The sequence below is a fragment of the Nelusetta ayraudi genome, unplaced genomic scaffold (assembly GCF_046127955.1).
Source record: "Nelusetta ayraudi isolate G7.1 ecotype Tasmania unplaced genomic scaffold, CSIRO-AGI_Nayr_v1 ptg000028l, whole genome shotgun sequence".
Lineage (NCBI taxonomy): Eukaryota > Metazoa > Chordata > Actinopteri > Tetraodontiformes > Monacanthidae > Nelusetta > Nelusetta ayraudi.
The window spans coordinates 2,030,418-2,049,391 of NW_027466078.1; the positions used below are offsets into that span (position 1 = coordinate 2,030,418).

Here is an 18,974-nt window from a genome sequence, read left to right on the forward strand (position 1 = left end):
CCTCCCCCCAGTGCGGTCTCCTCACCCTTGCTATGGGGCACCGACTGCACCCTCGTTGGCGAGGACCTGGCCCCCACGCAGCCAACGACCCACTGACATTATCACTAGGGCTTTGGATGAGGGTCTCCATCGGCCGGCCACCGCTCCATCAGAGACCCTCTCCAATTTTAATAGCATTATAGACACTTAGGGCCTGGGGGGGGGGTTCGTGCACTGCGGCCGCCGCCCTGCTCAGCAGCAGTGTGGTTGCCCCAGGGCCTTACCACCCCTCCATTTTAAACGCACCATAGTCCAAAACACCAGCAAGTGCACATATACACACACTGACACTCCTACACTGGCTGGACCCGACATCTTTCCCACCCTGGATGGGCCCTGTGCAATCCGGTGCCCCCGGGGTGCGAGACCGGCTGGGCTTATGGGGACCTTGCCACTTGTGGCAAGTGGCTCGTCGCTGGCGTGGGGCGGTTGCGGCCTCGGAGACCGCACTAATTGGCAGCCTACTTCCAGTGACGTACTTAAACACACCCACCCCCACATTCAGGTACACACACCACCACATCCATAGACACACACACACACACACACACACACACGTATACACAGATGCAAGCATGCACACACACACAAGTATGCACACATGCAAATATACACACACACCCGCACACACACAAATATACACAAGCGCGGGTACACTGTTGCACACCATTGCATAGCTTATTGTCATATTTATCCATGAATAGATTATTATCATTGTTATTATTACTATCATCATCATTATTATTATTATTATTATTATTATTATTATTATTATTATTATTATTATTATTATTAACGTTGTTATTATTATCATCGCTATTATTATCATCACTGTATGAACTCGCATGTATGTTTGTATGGGTATATATGCACTATCTGACAATTAGCTATGCATATTTACGATCTGTTTTGTTCTCTTTTAACACAATTGTATATTGTTGCCAGTTGCCTCCTCTACTCCTCTCTCTCTATCCCTCTCATCATCTCATCATCCCCCCCCGCCCCTCCCTCACACTCATTTCCCCTCTCTACTCACCCCCCTATCTATCCCCCTCAGTCCGGTCATGGCCAGAATGTCACCAAGAATATTATAATAAAACCACTGAAGAGGTAGCTCCTGAAACCACCCATGTGGCTCACACTCTCAAGATCTACCTCTGAGAATAAAATCTGTCAGCCATCATAAACATTCAGAGACACTTCTGCTTGTCATTATGGCCAGACCGGACAAAGGAAAAAAAAAAAAAAAAAAGTGACTCCAAGGTTCCGCACAGTAGAACTGGGTCTAGTACCAAATAGACCACTTTGTCCATCAAAGACTCTGTCCCTACTCTCTCGCGATCCAAATATAATGACCTCAGTTTTGTCAGTATTAGGCAACAGGAAATTCTGTGTCATCCAAGTTCTGACATCACGAAGACAAGATTCCAATTTGGCCAACTGATGAGCCTCATTTGCCTTAAAAGAAAAGTACAACTGTGTTTCATCTGCGTAAGAATGGAAACTGATGCTATGCTTTCTGATGATGTCACCAAGAGGTGACATGTAGATGTTGAAGAGGAGTGGCCCAAGTACAGATCCTTGCGGGACACCATGACTAACCCTCCTACGTTCTGACGAATGATTATGAACATGAACAAACTGAAAACGGTCAGACAAGTAAGATCCAAACCAGTCCAAGGCGCGATCCTTGATGCCGATAGTATATTCTAATCTCCTAAGAAGAATGCTGTGGTCAACTGTATCAAATGCTGCACTGAGATCTAGGAGGACCAGAACAGAGAGAAGACCTTTGTCAGATGCACTCAAGAGATCATTACTTACCTTAAGCAATGCAGTTTCAGTGCTGTGACCAACTCTGAAGCCGGACTGAAAAGCCTCAAGTAGATTGTTGTCGTTCAAGAAGTCCACAAGCTGCCTAGCAACAACTTTTTCTAAGATCTTGGAGAGAAACGTAAGGTTCGAGATTGGCCTATAATTTGAAAGCACACTCGAGTCCAAATTGGGTTTTTTGATCAGAGGCTTGATTACAGCCACTTTGAAAGCATGAGGGACAAAACCTGTTGATAGAGAATGATTAATAATTCTAAGAATGACACAATGAAGCAATGGGGAAACCTCCTTGAGAAGCCTGGTTGGAATTGGGTCCAGAAGACTAGTGGTCGACATAGCAGAGGAGACAAGAGAATCAAGTTCCGAGAGTCCAACTTGCTGAAAACTCCCGAAATACACACTGGGGTTGCCATGTTGAGAAAGATCTGCCATGTGACCTGTGGAAGACAAAGAAGACAAAGAAGACGAGGAATTCCCAATCTCAGTTCTGATACCTTCTACTTTTTGCTGGAAGAAGTTCAGGAAATCGTTGCTTGACAGGCCAGTAGGGACGCATGGCTCAACACAATGATGGCTCCTCGTCAGCTTAGCAACTGTACTAAATAAAAACTTTGGGTTGTTCTTGTTAGAGTCAATAAGAGCAGAAAAGTAGGAAGTTCTACTGATACGCAGGGCCTTTTTATAGGACCTAAAGCAATCCTGCCAAGTCTTGAAGGATGAAGCTGTTTTTGACGAACGCCAAGTTCTCTCAAGCCTTCGCAAATTTTGTTTTAATTTGCGAGTAGAGGAAGTAAACCAAGGGGCTGATCGATCCTGCCTTTTCATACTTACCTTATAAGGGGCAAGATCATCCAATGTTGATTTCAGTATTGGGGAGATATTACTATTTGTGTCTAGATATTTCCTCCCCTACAGTATCCACATATTTTAAGGGGAGGGATACAAACTATTTAGTCCCCCCCCCCCCCCAAAGAGTGGGAGTGTTCACTATTTTTTACCCTATAGCCTACTGTTAGTTTGCATCCTTGCTTTCTTGTGTGCTGTTTGGCTGAATCACAACGGTAATAATCTTTTTCTTCTTCTTCTTGATTTTCTTTGTGTTCTTGATTTGCTTACCATCATTTTTACACAACCGGCCTGTTACATTTTTGTTGCATTTTTACTCTGTACATCGCAATAAACTATCAAGTCTATATTCTTAATTATTAATCAAGTCTTTCTCTCAATCGATATATAAAAGTAAAGTTATTATTATCATCAAATGGAGTCAGATTAAATTAATTATTATGTACTTTACTTTGAAATCCTCATCTTGATTTTATTTGATTTGATTGATTGATTTCGAACATGAAAAGTAATAAGAAAATAAAAGGGATAGAAAACCCAAAACATATGAAAGAAAACTTAAAGAAAAACATATTAAAAAAAATAGAATAAGCACTCAAACATCAGTGAAATATACATCAAAATGATATTGGTCATGCTCGAAAAGGGGTAGGAAGAAGTAAAAAACGTATATGTACCTACCCCCAACTTAAATAAATATACAAGCTGGTGAACTAAATTAAGTATATATGATTAGATAACAGAAAGCAGAAAACAACAAAAACAACAAAAACAACAACCAAAGACAAATCCAAACAAAAGACAACTCCAGTTAAAAATAAAATAAGATAAATAAATGAAAAAAAAAGTGCTGGACTTCAGCTGTGCAAGTACTGGAGAACTTTTATAAGTCTATATAGATATAATATATAAATATTGTTGGATCAGATTAATTTCCTCGTGTCGTGCTGCTGATCCGCGTGTTTGTTGAATGAAGTCTCAGGAGAAGAATGCCAATTTAAATATATCTTTAGTAAATAAACAATTCAGGATACAAATATACAGAGCTCTGGGCCGAGTTCAAAATCCTAGCAACAACAAAGTATTGTCAGGGCACGAAGTCTGACCTATCTGTCCCTTGACCCAGTCCTTTTATCCAAAAGAAAACATGCAGATTCTCCCAGATGTAGTCCTCCTCTGACTGGCTGCCTGGTCTCCAGACCCCAGCCTCATTGGATGTTGAGGCAGCCTTTGATCCAAGTCTCTGATTAGTGATTGCAACAGGAAACAAGTCCTTATCTGGCAGGGAGCCAAATGATCCCATCATTGGTTCCAGCGTGACCAGTTGATATAATACAGTGCACGACATGCCTGAGGTCACAGGCTCCTCTCCCCCGTGCCTCCGATGGATCATGAGTTCTCCCCCCCTGTAAATGACCGGGTTATATAGTTTTATGATGGTCGCAAAGTCCCCCAGGGTCACCCTCTGGTCACCCAGGGTCACCAGTTTGTGAGGGATGTTCTTCCCTTTGTTCTTTCTTGAGCCTCCTGCAACAATGCCTTTGATCTAAACAGTTTATATTAATAATCATATTATTACAAACACACATCTAAACTAATTATATTATTCAACACAAACATCTAAACTAAATATATGATTCCAACAGTCCCCCTTTTGGCCTAGCCTACGCTAGGCCAATATTATCAATGCATTGTCAAACTGTCTAATTCCATTTCATCACTTTCACCCCTCAATAGCAACTATAATCAAACGATTACACTAAAAGCAACTGCAAGTAACAGAACAACAGTCACATCATACCAAACCAACAATAACAAAAAAGAATGAAACCATTTTCTTTGTTCCCGTTCAGATCAGACATTTGAATTTAGACCTTGTTGAAACTAATATAAGGTAATATCTTGTTGGACACCGTGGCCACCACTTTTCAGGCGGACGTGTTATGTGTAGTCCACTCCCCAGTCTGGAACATACTGGTCCACCTCGCTTGGCTGTGTTCATGATCTCTTGTTCACAGGTTGCTGCATTTTCTGGGTCTGACTGTTGAGAGAAAACTTAAGAGAAACGCTATTAGTTTGATCACAATAGGATTATATGTCAGAAACAGTGCTGGATTTGATAATAATTATCTGCTCGAGGTCCCGGAAAGGGAACACCCACCCGAGCTCAAAGGGGGTGAATCCTGTCCGTGAGCCAACAGATCTTACTGACATCAGGGCTATCGATAGCACCTGTGTCCACTTCATTCCACTGTGAGCATAAACCTTGCCAATTTGCTTCTCAGCGTTCAATTCATTTCCAGATTACTTTGTGATTGGTCATGAAAAACAGTACCAGAGCGTGTTTGAGATTATTTATATATATATGAGTAGATATATGTATCTGTGGTTGTCAATATTTAAAAGGTGTATGTACGGATTGAGGTAACAGTCGCCTAAGTGTAACGTAGAAAACTGGTGATGGTAATGATAGGGATTATGACAAAGCATGTAACATTGATATGAGGAAAACCAAGGTGCAAAGTTTATTCAACTTTTAATCGATCACTTAGAAATCACTTTCGTAACCCCCCCATAGGGGACACTCTTGCTCCATCTGAAGCTTGAAAGCCTCCAGGCTTCCTTTAGGAGGAAATCCTAAATCTGTTAATTTTGAGGTTAGAAGAGTGATTCAAAGTCCATTAATGCTTTATTTTTGATGGTGGTCATAGATGTGTGACTTCCATATTTTTCTGAAAAGGGGAAAATAAGAGTTTTTAACATTGTCTGATACTGAGATGTTCAGGAACATCTGTGTTGAGGATGCCCCCTTGGAATGTTCTGCAGAGAGATAACGGTTGTAAAACTAGCACTGGCCGCCAGTGGTACCAGTCCCTGCCTGGAACCAGGTCGTCTGAGAAAGCTTCAAAGTGGACTCCCAACTGTGATTTGTGGGTGAAAGTGTTCTTCCTAGAGCGGGTGTTTTACGGCTTTAAGATTTTAAGTAGAGATAGTCGCAGAGAAAGTAGCATCCCAGCCAATCAGGTACCACCTTTAGTTCCTCCAAACGTGGTTCCCCCGGAAGGCCATGTTGTAATAAATTCCAATTGTCCTGGTGAAAAACATTAGGTCCAGATGTGGCACTACACATTCTACCAGCGCTCAACAACTATTCACTGTCCTCTGGCTTTTTCACTCGCAGCTTGCGCACACACACACACACACACACACACACACACACACACACACACACACACACACACACAGACGTGACTCTGACCACCCACTTTGAGGAACACTGCTTTAGACCCAGTTTCACTCATTTCAAACACAAACCAGTTACTGCAAATTCAATTTCCAACAGCAGTGAAGTGAAAATCATGCCAGCAATAACAAGAGTGATAGAAGTTGTAGAGTGAAGAGGGTGAACTGACCTCTGTAGTATCTGAATCTATGCATATGTCCTCATGTGATCTTATGTGTATGGCCTGATGTGAACTCAGCGGTGAACCCGCTGTGGCACTCTTTCCCTAAGGACGTTAGGGTCCATATATGGTCTTGTCGTTGCCAAGATCCACCAAATTGAAACCAGATGGCCATTGGGGGTGCAATTATGGAATGCATACATCCTCCTCCACTTCCTGTATCTTCCTCCCTGGTTGCTGGGGGTATAAGAGGTGATGTGAACAAAGGATCATCGGAGTTGCTCACATCTGGCCCAGAGACATCCCCAGGCGTTCTAGGTGCCTGTCTGACTCTTGACTTCTTTGAAATAAACCAGTTTTTATCCAACTAAGTCTGTGTCAGTGAAGACTCCTTCAACATCTACATCACCTGAATCCACCAGAAGAATTCACCACAAATTTGGCGTCACGAACAGGATCTGCTGTGGCTGCTGACGCTGTCGCCATCTGCTCCCTTGACCTGGCTGCTTCTCCTTGTCGACAAAAGGTAATAAAGCGCTTTGTTCCTTTTATCTTAGGAGTGCTGGCTTGTTCAGTTAGGCCTTTGGTGCTGTCTGGCCACACTGTATAAAGATCATTTGTGTGGGTGTGGATTTGTGTGTTGATGTTGTAGGACCCTTCATCAAAATTCTTTTTTATTTTTAAATGGTTTAGGATCCGGTGGGAAATTCACTTTTTAGTGAAGTGTTTTATTTTTTATTTTAAGATGCTCAAGGAGGTTTCACCGTTGGGTGAAAGATTGGAAGCCTTAGGGGATTCATTGCGAGTTCTCTAGGAAGAGATGTAGAATGCACACCAAGTGTTTCTACATTTAGGGATGCCCTGGATTGCATGAGAAGAGTGCGCGTGTATTTTGAGCGTCTGGGACGTTCGCTCGAGCTGCCGCGGGATTTGACCTAAGCCCTCTGGGAGGCCGTCTAGCATACGTGGCCGTGAAATCCTGGATGTCCGTTAGGGATATTCTGGTCAGCAGCTTTCGGGCGGCTGGAACTGTGGGTTAAATATCAGGTTGTAAATGACCTCTCTGGCATATGCTGACGAGTGATGTTTGATGCCGTTTGATCTGATATCCACACTTCAAGGTAGCACAAATTTAGTTTGCATAATTTTTATGCTGTAGTCTTTTTCTTTGCGGCCGTAGTTGATATGCCGGTTAGGATTGTGTGAGTGGTTTTTCTCTGTGGATCCTGTCTGTGTTTTTTCTTTTGGGGGGATGTGCGTGTGTGTGAATGAGAGGAGGAGTGACTGGGGTCTTTGTTCTCTGTGTGTCTGTCTTGATGTTCTTTGTGTGGGGAGAAGTTGGAAGCTTGGAGTTTTACATCACCTGTGTTAGAGCTGATATCAGAAATATAGTGGTGTATGTGGAGAGGTTGAACTGATTCCCTCATTGTTAAATTTATGAGCCTACTGGGGACTTTTGAATAGGCTGAATAAAAGGTGTTAGAGGGACATATGTCTTTCAACATCTAGTTAACTTATGAGCCCCAGCTAGGACGTTTTATTGTTCATTAGAATATTTTAAAGTTAAATTCTATGAGCCCAAATGAGGACTTTGCTTAGCTGACATTTGAAGGTCTCTGTTGCGGTGGTGAGGAGAGGAGCCTCATCAGTGACTTTCTGTTGCACCAACACTTGCATGCGTTGAATGTGCTGGCTCTTGCGTGCTTGTGATGCTGGATGTGAAGGAACAGCTGGAGCTGTGAGTGCGTGCAAGGGGGGCTGGACAACGAAATGTGTTGAAATAAAGTATTTTCTTTTTGTTTGTTTTAGGATTGGGTGATTTTGTGGGTTTTTCTTTTCTCATAAGGATTGTGTGCATTTTCTTTTAGTTTATTTTGGGGTTATTTTGGCCTTGAAGGTTTTTGGATTGGGCGTGGTCTGTCTTTGAGTGGTCAGTCAGGGGCTGGTGCGCCTGGCTCCCCAAGAGCTGAGTTGGGTGTTTCACCTTCGGTGGTCAAGTTTGGACTGGGAGTTCTTCCCTGCTTTAAGGGGCGGAGCTTGTTTGCTCCTCCTACAAGTGGGGGTTTCTCTTTTTCCTCGCCCCCTCCTCACGGTTTTTTGAAAAAAAAAAAAGGGGGAATAGGTTGGCGATAATAGAGCGGTTTATTAACTTTTGTTGATGGCTGTTTATAATTTGATAATGATTGTTTATAACTTTATAAACTAAAATAATGATTTCTCAATAATTAATAATAAAAAGGTAAATAAGCTTTGTGTTTTCTTTAGAGAATTTCACCAGTTTAGTTATTACCTAATTTTTTCTCTTTCCTTTTCCGTATTTGTGACTCATCTGAGCCTGTTTCCTTTGGAGGTACACAGGAGGACGAGTTGCCCTGTTGGCATAGAGGTCTTGCATTTAAGGCAAGTGAAATCTATCCTTTTGAACAGGTTCGGAAGGACATAAAAGACGTTTTTACACCTTTCACACCATTCTTGTATCTTCTGATTTTTTACAGGTCATTCTTAAATCTATTGTCTCTTCCTGGCTCAGTGCATATTATCTTGCTTTACCTTTGTTATCTCTGTTTTTGAAAATTAAGGGTCAATTTTTTAGAATTCATAACTGAGTTTATTTTTTAGATTAAGAGCCCATATCGGGAACCTTTCAGTTCTTTTTACAGTAAATAAGTCCTGCAAAAGAAAGAAAATGACGGAGGTGGTTGCTAAACCTATAACACCGATTGAGGTGGTGCAGAAAAAGAATCCGCTTGTTAAAGGTTTAACAGAAGCCTCTAAGAAGTGGATAGCTGGCCGACGCTTGCAGATATTGAGAGACCCTGGCCGGTTGAAGGTACTTTCAATTCCGATGTGGTTCAAACCATGAGTGTGCTCATTAAAATATACAAAGCTAAAGAGAAAAAAAGGTAAAAAAGGTAAATCGCGAGCTGAGAAGAGAAAAATTGAACTCGCAATGTTGCAGCTCTTTGAGGATGAGGGACAAAAGTTGAGAGCTGCGGCTGAAGGGAAAGATAAAATGGCTATGGAAGTAATTGCCAAAGCCACGGAGTCAACAGCAACACTACTGGAGAAAATCAATACTCCTTTTTCGCATACTGCTCCGGTGAAAAATCCGCCACCTTATAAGGAAGCGGAGTACGCTGACATTTATCCACAGCTTCCAGTAATTAAGCAAAAAGGTAATTACAGCATTAAAGATGATCAGGACAAAATACTCGAGACAGGGAAAGCGAAAACAACGGTGAAAATGTATCCTTCCACGAAAACTAAACCTACTGCAGTGGGGAAACTAGAGGGTAAAATGAGAAAGTTGGAGCTGGACAATAGTGATAGTGACTCGGAAGAGGCCATTGGTGGCTACGATCCTGTCATTAAAAAGATGCTGGCCAGAGCGGAGAAACTAGGATCTAAACTCCGGAGAGCGAAGAAAATACATCAAGATCCCTCTGATGAGAGCTCAGACTCTGATAGTGGAGATGATCCCGACTTTGATCACACACTCAGGACACTTGAAAAGAAAATAGTGCAATGTCGTTCAGACATCTGTGAGGCCAAAACTCCAGAGGTCTGTAGAAAACTGGAAAGGCAATTAAGAAACTTAGAGTCAATAGAAAAATCTTTCCATAGGGAACAATCAGGCTATGCCTTGCGTTCAAGAAAAATAGAAGCATCTGCTAAAATGTGCCCAGTGGTCGTTCGCGGACAAAACTTTGAATATAAACCTTGGCAAAATTCGGACATGTCAGACATATTGGAGAAGCTACCGATTCTCCAGGATGGGGCACATCCTTGGATTTCAAAATTAGAGGAACTTATGGTAGGCACACAATCTGCAGTGGGTGACATCAAGCGACTTTTAGCTAGTCTCATTGGTGTTCCTGCTATGGAGGAACTTTTGCAGAAGGCTAGGATGCTTCGCTTCATAGGTACAGCGGTAAATGATGCTGAATTATTTGCTGCGTATAGAGGTCAATTTTGGAGTGCGTTGCGTGATGCATTCCCAACAAACGTACACCCTGATAACATTCTAATGGAGCCGTTGGGAGATCAAGAAAATCCCAGGGCTTATGTGTCAAGAGCTCTCCAATCTTGGAGAAATGTCACAGGCAATGATCCAGACGCTAATCAAATGGAACAATCTATTGTGCGGACTAAAATCCAACAGGGGCTGCCACTGGTAGTACGCAGTAACTTAGCAGAGGTGGTTGGTCTTGGAAGCATGGCCAAAAGCGTGTACATTGATCACATTGCCCATCAAGTTGAACTCTTTCGCAAGAAGGAGTTGGACCAGAGAACTCAAGATCAAGAGACTCTCAGAATACTTAATCAGTTGCAATTAGGTGATAATAAACGTAAAGAGAAAAAACAAGCAGTGGTTATGACAGGTCTCTGATGTTCAAGAAACAGATAGGGGTATATTCACGTGCACCTTAACTACTTATCGGCCTGCAGATGACAAGGGGATGGACAGTTGGAGAACTGTGCCTCTTAAAATTACTATTGTAACTCTGATTCCAACGAGCGGTGACGGTCCTAAAACGGTGCGAACGGTGAAGAAGGAGGTTCAGAAACCGGTGTCTGCTGCACGACCTACGAGTGCAGTGACCAAACGGGAGCGGGATCTTTTGCACCAGGGTGTGATAGTGGATGATGTTGTACTACAAACTACAACTCCATATCTAACAACTTTACAGGCCACAACTTCACAAATTACTACTCAGCAGACTACGACGCTGTTGACAACACCTTCCAGTACTCATATCCCTCTACAAGCTGTTACTACTCCTACGATGACGACACCACAGGCGGAAACGACTCTGTCTTCGAAAGGTGACAGTGTGGCTCACCCTACTACTGTGACAACTACAGTTGTTACAACAAAACCCATTTCAAAGACATCCCAAATGTTGCAGATAAAACCTGAGATTCAAATTGACCTGGAAGTAGCCTTACAGGGTTCAGTAGTAAAGAAAGGGGGGAATTTTCCTGATCCTCATACTGAAATTCGTGATCTAACAGTAAAAACAGCAGATGAGGATTCCAGTGTACAAGTTGAAATTATCACAAGGCACACCGTAGAAGTGACAGTAGGGGAGAAAGCTGTACTTCCTTGTGATTGCACTTGGGGTGCAGTTGTCTCTGGTTCACCTCATTTGCGTTGGGTTACGCCGAATGGAAAGCGTCTTGATTTTTCCAATTATACGCCCGGTGATAAATTTGGGTTCATTAATGATCGCAGACCAGGACACATTGAAGGTGATTGTAGTATATTCATACATACAGTCCAACTGGAGGATCAAGGTTCCTATTTTTGTGTTTTCCATGATAGCCAAGGGAAAACAACTTCAGATTCTTCGAATACAAAGAATTCAGTTCTTAGAACCACCATTGTAACCGTAGTAGTGCCGGAATCGAAGTCACTTCCTGTTGAGACGGGAAGTAATTTGCCCGAGAGAGATTTAGAGGGGGAGTTCAGTGATTCCTCCGACGCGGCTCAATATACCATGCCGGTTGGTATGATTTCAGAAGGGCAACACAAAACTTTGCGTGTCAAAGCGAAACGTGATTATCGATGGAAGGCGTATGGATTTGATTCATCTGTCCTAGAGATTTCGGATCTATTTGCGGCGAAAAATTTGTGGTCTCAACAGCTGACTCATGCAGTAAGATCACAAGCATCCGTGAAAGGACCATGCATCGTAAGAGTGCCTTCACCAAGCACTTGGCCCTCAATTCTAGAGGCCGTAGCAGAGCCGTTGTCTTACGAGTGTCAATTTTCTTTGTTGACATGGCTTTTTCATCTCCAAAGGGGCATGGACCTAAGATCGCGAAATGTGTCGATGGATGAGAACACCGGTGTTTGTGATCCTTACAGAGGGCTGCCATACATTAATCTATTGGATCAACAGGATGATCTTTTAACAGCAGTACCTGATTCTATCGACGTGAAAACGGAAAGAGTTCCTACATGTTTTTGTGCCAATGATACATATGCTGGTAAGAGTGTGTTTTTGGGGGTGTCAGATTGCAGACAATATCTCATGACGATGACCAATCCGGATCGGTCTTATAGAGGAAAGTTGTATCCAGTAACTTTCAAGGGAAATAAAAATAGGCCGGACATATCCATAATGGTCGTGAATGATCGTTTGCCTGCAGATGTGACTATTGGCACTTTCAAGGACATCTGGTGGATATGTGGGGACGCAGCTTACTTATTTTTGCCCCATAATTGGGTTGGATGTTGCTACATGGCTACATTGAAACTCCCGTATGAAGTTTTTGCGCTTCAGGTAGGCGCTGATTCCAACAACAGCAGCTCTGCGGCTGCTCCAGGATCTAGACTCAAGAGAGACTTGGCCGAGTTTCACAATCTCGAGTCTTATCATTGGAGAATCAGCTTGGGAGAAAAATGGGGCCTGGGTTTACTCCCATGGTATGGGGTTGTATTTTTAGCGGAACATATTGATAATATCACATATACGCTGCAAGGTTTTGCGAATGAGACAATAAAGGGCTTTGAACATCTATCAAATGCGCAGAGAAGTCACAGACTAACTCTGTTGAAACACGACATGGCCCTTGATTATATTCTGGCCAAGCAAGGAGGTTTGTGCGTGGCATTGAACCTGACAGGTGATGCTTGCTACACTTTGATTCCTGATAATGCGGACAATATGACCAATGTGATTGAAGCGTTGAGAAAAATTAGGGATGCGTTTGGTCCCTCGGAAAGCGCAGGGACGTCTGCGAGTGCATGGCTTCATGATAGGTTTGGTCCTGTGGGAGTTATGCTTCTACAGGTCTTTAGCGCGGTCGTTGTGTCATTGGGAATATTGTTTTGTGTTTGCACGCTGTCGTTGACGTGTGCAAAGGCGATGATACTCCGATGGATAGGTGTAGTCATGCCTGGCGATGCGGTTCAGATGCCGCTCCTCAAGGATGTTGAGGAGGAGGAGATTACCACCACTGTGGTGGATAAATATTCGTAGTGGCAGATGTATATTATATTATATTTCTTTTCTTTTTGTATGTTTCTATTCTCTTCCTTGTGGGCGAGCGCCCAAGGGGGGAAATAGTATGTTTACTCATGTTTGATGTTTGATGTTTGATGTTTGACGTATCTCTTGTAATGGAATTACATGTGTGATGTTCTGTGTACAAAGATACTGGCAGATATTTTCTCTGTTTCAGGACAATAGTTGGGGAGCCTACGTGGGGGTGTCAACTAAATTCAGAATGGACTCAGAGACTCAAATAAGCTGAAATCACTGGAGAACCCTGAATGAGGACGCAGAACACGTGAAGATCCTGCATCAGGGGACTGTGAACAACAGAACTCAATGAAACTACTGTGTATTGACCACTGTGTTTGTTTGTATTTAATCTGAATTAATCTGAATTAATCTGAATTGCAACACGAAATTGATGTTTTAGAGAATGAAGTTATTTGGGGGATTTTATCAGTAGGCAGATGCTTATGGGAACTCAATCTTTTTCTTTGTTTTGGAGAACAGGGAAAGGGGTGTTAGGCAGGGAAAGGTCCACGGTGTAGGTCCGATGGGATGACCAGCCAAGCCCTGGATGTTTGATTTTATTTTTGAGTTTCTCATGTGTGTGTTTGCCAACGTTTTCCCTGAATGCTGTTTTTCTACAGAGTTGATTTGGAGGGCCGTAAGGTGGTCGCCTAGGACAGAGGGGCCGTGAGAGAAGTTTCCTATCTAGAAGGATTGTGATGGTTTTTTACTGAAAGATGGCTGTCTGATAGGTTTTTCGCTCTCACACTCTACAAATTTACAGTGTTGCTCATAATCACTATGTTGTATGTAATAACTACTACCTCATCAAGCAGGTACTTTGTGTTTGAATTTACATTCTTTACTATTCATGTATCATGTGTGGGTATCTTCTGTTTGTTTCGAGACTTTATGAAGTCTCGAAGGGGGGAAATATGTAGTATCTGAATCTATGCATATGTCCTCATGTGATCTTATGTGTATGGCCTGATGTGAACTCAGCGGTGAACCCGCTGTGGCACTCTTTCCCTAAGGACGTTAGGGTCCATATATGGTCTTGTCGTTGCCAAGATCCACCAAATTGAAACCAGATGGCCATTGGGGGTGCAATTATGGAATGCATACATCCTCCTCCACTTCCTGTATCTTCCTCCCTGGTTGCTGGGGGTATAAGAGGTGATGTGAACAAAGGATCATCGGAGTTGCTCACATCTGGCCCAGAGACATCCCCAGGCGTTCTAGGTGCCTGTCTGACTCTTGACTTCTTTGAAATAAACCAGTTTTTATCCAACTAAGTCTGTGTCAGTGAAGACTCCTTCAACATCTACATCACCTGAATCCACCAGAAGAATTCACCACACCTCAGTCTCCAGTTTACAGTATGGACTCTGCAGAAAACCACTCAGCACCTTCAGTGATGAACCCTGCAGCTGGTTCCTACTCATGTCCAGCTCTCTGAGGTGGGAGGGGTTGGACTTCAGAGCTGAGAGCAGCCAATCACAGCTGAGCTCTGACAAACTGCAGTTCCCCAACCTGAATAGAGAATCAGTGATGGAGAGTTTATAATGAAGGAGAGTTTTTCCAGGGTGTGATCATGTTACAGGTACAGGGGTACAAACTCTTTTTTTCTTTCTTTTTTCTTCTTTTATATATTTCTTTTTGAGTTTTGGTTTTATTGTTGCTGTGTTTTGCGTGTATTTTTTTATTGCATGCTTTTACTTCCTTGTACCTCTAATCGACTCTTAATAGTGTAACAGACTGTTCAGCATCTTTTTAGCATCACAATCAGTCACAGTCACAGCAGACAGTCCAGTGTTAGCATAATTTTCAGCTAGTGCTAGCATTAGCCACCTGTATGAGCACTTAGATACGGTAGATAGATCCAGCTGGACTCAGCAGAAGGTCAAGTGTCAATGCAGGTTCTATCATCTCAGTCAGTTCAGTATTGATGAGCAAGATGCAGAAAAGATTCCACTGCATTTCAGTCACTTAATAACCATTTGTTCTCAGCATTTGCTTTATTAGAGGATTCCAGCCTCCAACCATCAATATGAAACAGTCTCTCAAACTGATCTTCCCAACCAGCCGCCAACAAACATGGTGGTGCAAGATGGCTACGACCTTTGACCTTCTGTCTGTTTCCATAAAGAACCGTTCTAACGGCAGGAAAAGCAGAGGACTTTCATTTTCTACTAATCAAACACTTCAAACTATATTGATGGTTGTATATGAAGCTTTCAGCAATAAATCTGTACTGATTTTACACACTGAACCTTTGAGGCAAAATGAATTAATGAATTGCAACATTTTGAACAGCTGATCAGTGGTTGATAAAATATTTTATTGTGGTGATTAATTTTTTTATGGTTACACAGGTCAACACCAAATTTATTGTTGAAGTTTTTCAAGCTGATTTAGGATAATTTTGATGTGACTGAATGGTTTTGCTCAGTCAGGTCAACTTTCTGAACTATGCTACGCATTTGTTTTTTGACGTTTTTGTTTACTTGTAGTGGTATTGTCACGTCATATGATGCAAAATTCTTTGATATTTCTTGCAATCATTGAAATCTGAAGATTTTGCAATATAATATTGAAAAACAACGTTAGGACGAATTGTTTTTTTTAATTTATTTATTACAAGTGAATGAAATAGCTTTGACTAGAAGATCTTACAAAAATAGGCCTGACATATTCTGCTACATCTGCAGTGAATACACCATTGTTCCTAACTGGAATCTAGTCACACGATTCTAGAAAGCATGCTTACCATTGTAGTGCCACATCTGGACCTCATGTTTTTCACCAGGACAATTGGGATTTATTGCAGCATGGCCTTCCGGTGAACCACGTTTGGATGAACTATTTTTCATTTTAACTTTTGCCCAATCTCAACTGGCATCCTCAGCCCCGAGATTGTGATTTTTGTGATTTTTCTCTTTGGACCAGCCAAGCAGTTTTTCCTTCCTCGTAACCGTGTAATTTGTTTGATCACCAACATTACAACTGGTTATGAAGGAAGACTGATGCCAAAACGCCAGTGAAGCCACCTGCAGGACAGAGCAGGACGGGCAGTTCCACCTCGACGGTCGGTGTTGCTAATCCAAGCTTCCTGCGCGGTACCGGACCCGAACGGTACAGTACAAACTCCCAGGACCACCTTGGAAGAAGCTAATCCAACGTAAGCCCTCATCACTTGCTCACTGTCAAGAGTCTGGTTGTCACATCAGTGTAACCAATAACTGCTAAATTATTTTTGCTAGACTTAATCACAACAAGTCTAGCAGACAAACGGAACTCTTTTATATTTCTTCTTTTATTTTGTTACTTTTAGCTTAAGTTTAGGTTTTCTTTACTTATTCTCTCTCTGTCTCACACGCACGCACGCACGCACGCATGCACGCACACACAACACTCACACAGTTCGTTGCTGATTGTGTCTTCATGATCACATTCATGTCATACTGTTCTGTGTGAACCATCTATTGTTACACAAATAAATGCACATTAAGCCTGATGTCATTGTTTGACTGACTTATTAAAGTGTGGTTCAAATCCCTGCGTATCGTCAAGAACTCCCCGTTAAGGAGACGGTATTGAGACTGATTCTGGCGTTTCCTGCTGACGTCAACAACCAAAAAGCAGGTTGTGCCCCGATCAAATCATATTAAATATTATAAACATTAAAATTATTTTCTTTTTGATGTCCGTTTCCACTCCTTTGTGAGTTTGATCGATTAAACTAATCAATCAACCTTACCCCACTACACCATGCTTATGTTGGTATTAAACTTGGTGAGTCATGAAGTCTGTATCTGAAGTTTGGAATTCCCATGGTTTGGAGAGAGCTGACAAACCATTTTCACTGACTGCTACTTCTGCACTATTGATGTGACTGGGATCATGAGAAAGTATCCTGATCTTGAATTGTCCTGTTGCTCACTGTGATTAAATTCCACGACCTGTCTTTGGACCCAAGGACACTTCAGCATGTGGGCGGGGGGGGGGGGGCAGGATTTGAACCGCCAACCCATTGATCATCAATTCCCAGCTGCTCTACCAACTGAGACACAGCTGCCCATAATAATGAATTTGCACAATGAAGATGTAACGTTCAATTTACATGTACCGACCTTTATCAATGTCTATTATTCAATTTACAGAAATTGAATGTTGTAACATTTAATACATTCTGTTAGAAAACTATTTGTTTCTCCTAAAACCTTTTTTCGATGAGAAATATTAATGAAAATCAACTGATAATGTCACAAAATGTAATCAATTTAGCCAGAAGATCTGATTTTATTTTTTTTTTTAAAATCAAATTAGCATGAAAACCGGACCTGACTGAGAAAAATGGATGTCTTTTGGATTCAGCAATGCAAAATGGTCCTAATTAAGCTAAAAAAAAAAAAAAAAAAAAAAAAAAACATAGACAACTTACAAAAAGTTTTTTTTGTCACCCAGTGCTGTTGTTGTGCTTCTGATTGGTCAAATGAACGTTACAGTGTTATAGACATTCATACTTTTTTAATTTGAGACAGTTATTAAAATTCCACTCACACCATCATTGATTCTTTATTCAGGTTGATAAAGTGCAGGTTTTCAGAGCTCAGCTGTGATTGGCTGCTCTCAGCTCTGAAGTCCAACCCCTCCCACCTCAGACTCCTGGACCTGAGTTGGAACTAGCTGCAGGATTCAGGAGTGAAGGTGCTGGGTGTTTTTCTGCAGAGTCCAGACTGTAAGCTGGAGACTCTGAGGTCAGTTCACACTCTTCACTCTACAACTTGTATCACTCTTCTTATTGTTGTCATGATTTTCACTTGACTGGGCCCTGTTGCAGGAAACTAGGATGAGGGATTAAGCTGGGATATCTTGGTTATCCTGGATCAACTGATGTGTGATCTGGTTGCACAACAGTGGGATAGGTGGAAGTGAGATATGTTCTGTGCCGGCCCACATTTTATTGAGCTTTGAAAGTGAGAGAGTTTGAATCCCAGTCCCAGGCGCAAATCCTCATTGAGGCTTATGAGGAGGTCAAAGATGGCCAATCCGTCAATCTCAGCTCCATAACGGGGGTCTATGGAAGGAAGCCTTGTGCACGCACTGATCCAGGATAGCTTTCACCTGGCTTGATGAATCCGTGTCCGGGCCCATACAGCAAAATCATCAAGAGCCAGTAATGGACTCCGCAGTGCAGCACTCTTTCGCTCGTTCGTTGATTTTCAGAGTGATGACACTCAAAGCTCAGCTGTGATTGGCTGCTCTCAGCTCTGAAGTCCAACCCCTCCCACCTCAGAGAGCTGGACCTGAGGTTGAACGACCTGGAGGAATCATCAGTGAAGCCACTGATGGATCTTGTCCACAGCAGAGACTATCAACTGGAGAGTGTGAGGTCAGTACTGGTTTGGAAGCAGTGGATGATGGTTCCAGCACCAAAGCCAGTTGATCCCACAGCAGAGGTCAAGTGTTCCCAGTCACAGTGTGAAAGGAGGATGGTGACGTCCAGCTGCTCCTCATTCATCCAACATCTGCTGCCAAACTGCTTCTTCTCTCAGTTCACCACTCAATTATTGATCAGTTCATCTTCATCAGGCCTCAGTATCAGTCCAACACTCCATGGTCACATGACCTTCATATGTTCCACACTTGACATGTGACTGAGAGTCTGCTTCTTCTCACCAGTCACTCCATCATCTCCATCAACAGTCAACGTCTCTGTGATGATGCGTTCAAGGACCGTGAGTCCTGACTCCTGCTGTCTCTTCTTCTCTCTGCAGGTGGAGGTGAGGGAGGATGAGGAGCAGAGTGAAGAGGAGAGCTCCATCTAGTGGTGACT

General features: G+C 42.5%; 2 protein-coding genes across 2 annotated transcripts in view; both read right to left on the reverse strand.

Annotated features, from left to right (window-relative positions):
• LOC142891186 (NLR family CARD domain-containing protein 3-like) overlaps positions 1 to 18,974 on the reverse strand; it is a 183,854-nt gene that overhangs the window by 48,051 nt on the left and 116,829 nt on the right. The gene's annotated exons all lie outside the window — the stretch shown is intronic.
• LOC142891082 (NLR family CARD domain-containing protein 3-like) overlaps positions 14,488 to 18,974 on the reverse strand; it is a 163,413-nt gene continuing 158,926 nt past the window's right edge. Inside the window, exon 4 of the mRNA XM_076030409.1 lies at positions 14,488 to 14,668. Coding sequence (XP_075886524.1) covers positions 14,488 to 14,668 — 181 coding nt within the window. The remainder of the gene's footprint in view (positions 14,669 to 18,974) is intronic.